We start from the raw sequence: 5609 nt of genomic DNA on the forward strand, positions 1-5609 counted from the left end.
TTTTTTTTTTGTGACGGAGTTTCGCTCTTGTTACCCAGGCTGGAGTGCAATGGCGCGATCTCGGCTCACCGCAACCTCCGCCTCCTGGGTTCAAGCAATTCTCCTGCCTCAGCCTCCTGAGTAGCTGGGATTACAGGCACGCACCACCATGCCCAGCTAATTTTTTGTATTTTTAGTAGAGACGGGGTTTCACCATGTTGACCAGGATGGTCTCGATCTCTTGACCTCGTGATCCACCCGCCTCGGCCTCCCAAAGTGCTGGGATTACAGGCTTGAGCCACCGCGCCCGGCCTTGATTTTTTGTATTTTTAGTAGAGACGGGGTTTCACCATGTTGACCAGGATGGTCTCGATCTCTTGACCTCGTGATCCACCCGCCTTGGCCTCCCAAAGTGCTGGGATTACAAGCGTGAGCTACCGTGCCTGGCCAAACTTAAGCACTTTTAAAGGGAACTTCTGTTTTAAATTGAACTGAACTTATCCTTTTGAATTTTCTTTTTTTTCCAAGATGGAGTTTTGCTCTTGTTGCCCAGGCTGGAGTGCAGTGGAGCAATCTCTGCTCACTACAGCCTCCGCCTCTTGTGTTCAAGTGATTCTCCTGCCTCAGCCTCCTGAGTAGCTGGGATTACAGGTGCTCCCCACCACGCCTAGCTAATTTTTATATTTTTAGTAGAGATGGGGTTTCGCCATGTTGGCCAGGCTGGTCTCGATCTCCTAACCTCCAGTGATCCACTCACCTCAGCCTCCCAAAGTGCTGGGATTGCAGGCATGAGCCACCGCACCTGGCCCTGAAAAAAATATAAATTTTTTCTCCATTTATATTCCCTAAATGGGGAAAAAATTATCCTTCAAATTGATTCAAGCAAGCATTTAATTTAATTTGGACCCGTAGACATTCACATAGCTGTTTGCTAATTACTTAGTTACAGTAAAAATGTTTCACACCATACCAGCTTGCAGGATAATATTTAGTAAAGGGTCCTTTCTCTTGTCAGCAACTTGGGATGTTGCCAGTAGGTAAAAATCTGATGGCGGCGGATCTGTGGCATATGTGGTCATATGTTAGAATTTCTCTAACACTTTACCTTGCTCTTTGCCCAGACAGTTATTAATGTTAAATCCAAGTAATTTTCCCATCATTCCTTTGAACTTTGTTTGCATTGTTTGTGGATAAGCTGTGTCAATGTGACTCATAACTTGCTTGTTTTGCTTTCATGTTTTATAACACCTTTGCTGCACCAGGCGTGTTTTACTACCCCAAGGAAGACTAGAAATGATTAGAAGCTTTTCCCCTGCCTTCTAGGCACAGTAGCTTTGGGACTGACTGCAAAAGGATCTGCCATGATCTCAGGTTGCACAATGTGGGTGAGCCTCTCACTGACTGTGGTCCTTAGCCTGAGGGCCCTGTGAGTCACCACATTCTGGCTGTCATTTCAGGTGAACCACTGCCTACCAGAGAAGATTGTGGTGTACCGTGATGGAGTGTCTGATGGCCAGCTGAAGACAGTTGCCAACTATGAGATTCCTCAACTACAGAAGTGTTTTGAAGCTTTTGAGAATTATCAGCCCAAGATGGTGGTGTTTGTAGTGCAGAAGAAAATCAGTACTAATCTGTATCTGGCTACTCCTCAGCACTTTGTGACTCCCACCCCTGGAACTGTGGTCGATCATACAATAACAAGCTGTGAGTGGTGAGTGGGCAAAATATATAGTATTGGAGGAAGAATCAGTTGGAGATATTAGCACTTTCCTGGGTATTGGAATGGGGAGGTTTCCTGGAGAGGTGTGGACTAGAATCTCAGAGATGCTATAGTTAAAAGAATGAAGCATTAAGGGCTGGGCATGGTGGCTCACACCTGTAAATCCCAACACTGTGGGAGGCTGAGGCAGGTGGATCACCTGAGGTCAGGAGTTCAAGACCAGCCGAACATGGCAAAAACTTGTCTACTGAAAATACAAAAATTAGCCAGATGTGATGGTATGTGCCTGTAATCCCAGCTACTCAGGAGACTGAGGCAGGAGAATCACTTGAACCCAGGAGGCAGAGGTTGCAGTAAGCTGAGATCAGGCCACTGTAATCCAGTCTGCTTGACAGAGAGAGACTCTGCTTCAAAACAAAACAAAAAAAGATTTTAAAACAAGAAAGCTTTTACCTCTTAAGCATAAAGCTGTAAATATATTGTTTTGCTAAGACAGTGTTTGCTTAACTTCTACAGGTAGATAAGGGAGTTTCTACTACCATTCCTTTTTTTTAGGCAGGATCTCACTATGTTGTCCAGGCTGGAGTGTAGTGATGTGATCTCAGCTCACTGCAGCCTCAGCTTCCTTGGGCCCGGGTGATCCTCTCACCTCAGCCTCCTGAGTAGCTGGGACAATAGGCATATGCCACCATGCCCATCTCATTTTTGTATTTTTTGTAGAGACAGGGTCTTGCCATGTTGCCCAGACTGGTCTTGAACTCCTGGGCTCAAGCAATCTGCCTGCCTCAGCCTTCCAAAGTGCTGGGATTACAGGTGTGAGTCACTGCATCCACCCTGCTCCCACCATCCTTCAGTAGCCTCTTGAGTCAGGAAACCTGGGTTCTAATCCTGGTCTGGCCTCTGTGTCCTTGATCCAGTCATTTTACCTCTCTGAGCCTTAGTTGAAGGAGCTAGAATTATCTCCAGGATCTTTGCCAGCTCTGTCTGGCTGAATCCAACCATATGACTAATGTGTGATTTTCCTTCCTAGGGTGGATTTCTACCTTCTTGCCCATCACGTACGGCAGGGCTGTGGCATTCCTACACATTATGTCTGTGTTCTGAACACCGCAAACCTGAGCCCTGATCATATGCAGAGGTAGGCCTATCAGTAACTTACTCTTTCTCTTTCTTAAATAGTTCTGGCCTGCTAGCTAAGATGGGTTCACTGTTCACCCCAAGTTATATTTACCCCTTGAATTTCTTCATATCTTTGACAATAATGGTGTCTTTTTGAGGAGAGATTGGAAATCTTGGTTTTATATTAAAATTACTTTTACTTAAAGAGCTTTAAAAAATATTGATGCCAGGCTTCCCCCCAAATTCTCTGAGGCATCTGTATTTTTAAAATTTGTTCCAGGTGATTATGACCTACAACCAGACTTGATAGCCTATGCCATTGAGTTCAGATTATGTAAATATTCCACTACGGTACTTATCTTTCTGAAGCCTTTTCTTGTAAACAAGAAATATTTTCTTTTTGTGTTATCTTCCTTGTTTTGATATAAAAACAAGAGGCCAGGTGCAGTGGCTCACGCCTGTAATCCCAGCACTTTGGGAGACCAAGGCGGGCCGCTCACTTGAGGTCAGGAGTTCGAAACCAGCCTGGCCAACATGGCGAAACTCTGTCTCTACTAAAAATACAAAAATTAGCTGGGCATGGTGGTGCATGCCTGTAATTCCAGCTACTCAGGTGACTGAGGTGGGAGAATCACTTGAACCCGGCAGGCGGAGGTTGCAGTGAGCCAAGATTGTGCCACTGCATTCCAGCCTGCACACAGAGCAAGGCTCTGTCTCAAAATAATAATGATTCTAAAAAGATGCATCTTGTATTCTTCTGTTCCCCAGTTTTCAGAAAAGTGTGCTCTCTGTCCTGTCCCTGTGAGTAAACGATCCTGCCCCAAATTGAAGGTGGAGGATGTTGAGCTTTCTATTTTCTTCTTGGCCTACAGGCTGACTTTCAAACTGTGCCACATGTACTGGAATTGGCCTGGCACCATCAGAGTTCCAGCTCCTTGCAAGTATGCCCACAAGCTAGCTTTCCTGTCTGGACAGATCTTGCATCATGAACCAGCCATCCAGCTGTGCGAGAACCTGTTCTTCCTGTGACTGCACAGCCTGGAGATGGGCTGGGGAGGAGAAGGGCAGCCTCTGAACTCAGCTGTGACTCTTGCAGAATCAAAGAGACTGAAGTGGGCTTTCGTGTTATCATTTTCCCTTTCTCCAACCCTGTAATATAAGGTATCTTTTTTGTCTTTTAAACGTAGTATCACCAAGAAGCACGTTTCTAGGTAACAGCTGAAAATGGCCTTGTTGCCTGTGTAGAGCAAGTTGTGGTAGTACTGCCGCTCTGCAGTAGAGTGGGTGACTCTGGGGGACCATTAAGAGCCTCCAAAGCCAACGGGAGCTGTAGAAAACTGCAGAAACGGCCATTATACTTCTAAGCTGTGCTGACGAAGTGGTTCCCATTTCTGGAGCCAGAGATGATAATGAATGAAGTCATCGCAAGTTTCCTAAAGAGAGTTACTCGGGCAACTGGGAAAGGCAGTGGAAGGTCTGTGAAGCAAAGTTCTCAAGTAGGTACTGCTATTGCTGGCAGGTGTGCAAGGCGCAGAGTAAAATCAGTCTGTGGCATAGGTAGGCCCTTGCTGCCTACATTTTTGGGGGGATTGAATTTATGATGCCTGTGACTTGAGTTGGATTTGAAAATGGCTTCCCTTGACCTCTTGAAAGAGTGCAGATGAAGCTTTTTCTCTCAGTAGCTTTTTACCTTGTTGATTTCTTCCTCCCCCAAATATGCACATGCTCTTTTGCTCTCTGTGCCTGATCTTCAGTAAGTTTTCGTTTTTTAACACATGGAAAAAATCTAGCAGCTAGGAAAGTTCAGTTTGGGGTGGGAGTTTTTAGTGAGCTTTTCTCCCAGGTGTGTGGCCTTTATTTCTATTTATATATGTTTGTAAATGGAATTACCCCCTTTCTCTTGCAAAATCACCTCTTCCTGGCTGTTGGCTCACTTTGCTAGAATTTTTCTGAGTCCAAGTTAAGATTTCCAGAAGTCAGCTTTGGAAAACGTGACACTCCTACCAAAGTCCATGCAGTTTAGAAAGTTGTCACATACCATGGGTTTCAGTGTTTTTGGAAAGCTGGTTTTTTCTTTTTCTATTTTTTTCCCCTCCCTGTTTTAGAACCTTCTCCCAGTCCCTTCAGGCTGAGTTCTGTCTCCTCTTGCTTTATTGGGTTTTAGAAGCCAGTCTTATTTAACCTTTTCGGATTTGTATTTATGTACTTATTTATTTTTTTGGTATGATGGCAGGGAGGGGACAAAGCAGAAACGCCCCTTTTATATGACAGTGTGTGAGAAAAGAAACTTTAGCTTAAAACTCCTTAAAATGTGCTCACTTCAGCAGCGCATATGCTAAATTTGAAGTGCTATAAAGAAGATTAAAGAAAAAAAGAAAAAAGATTTCCTTAAAACAAGAAAACCAAGAATGTTTTTAGTTTGTTGTGGTGCCCAGCACAGGTCAAGGAGGGATGGGCATTGTTGGTGCATTTATGGTTTCATTAGGAGTGTGGGGCATTAGGGTGACACAAGGACCTGGAATTTAAAAACCACAGAATCAAACACTGAACCACTGGTCTCTGGCTAAACAGGTCAGTTTTCTGATTTTCTTTGGAAGCATTTTGAATTTTTCTGTTGAAGTTGGATTTCCTAATACTCTTTTTCTTTTAGATAATCAGTACAAATGCGTGACTACATTATAATACAGAAATTTCTTCACTTTTTATTCTTGGTTTTCTTGCCTTGTTTTTCAGTTTTAATGCCAAATGATTGGGTTGTCGGGTGGGAAATAAAAACAACTTTGTATAAACA

At 44.0% G+C, this 5609-nt stretch overlaps 1 protein-coding gene across 3 annotated transcripts in view; it reads left to right on the forward strand.

The window, feature by feature from the left end:
- Positions 1-5609, forward strand: part of PIWIL2 (piwi like RNA-mediated gene silencing 2) — a 78250-nt gene extending 72641 nt beyond the window's left edge. For 2 of the 3 annotated variants that reach the window (XM_032288470.1, XM_032288471.1), the window contains 3 exons: positions 1437-1690; positions 2730-2837; positions 3691-5609. In XM_032288470.1, the coding sequence (XP_032144361.1) occupies positions 1437-1690; positions 2730-2837; positions 3691-3847 (519 nt within the window). In that variant the 3' untranslated portion in view covers positions 3848-5609. The remainder of the gene's footprint in view (positions 1-1436; positions 1691-2729; positions 2838-3690) is intronic. The other variant, XM_032288472.1, reaches the window with a different exon arrangement.

Source organism: Sapajus apella, unplaced genomic scaffold (assembly GCF_009761245.1).
Source record: "Sapajus apella isolate SASKATOON/1434 unplaced genomic scaffold, GSC_monkey_1.0 scaffold21, whole genome shotgun sequence".
In the NCBI taxonomy this organism is placed as follows: Eukaryota; Metazoa; Chordata; class Mammalia; order Primates; family Cebidae; genus Sapajus; species Sapajus apella.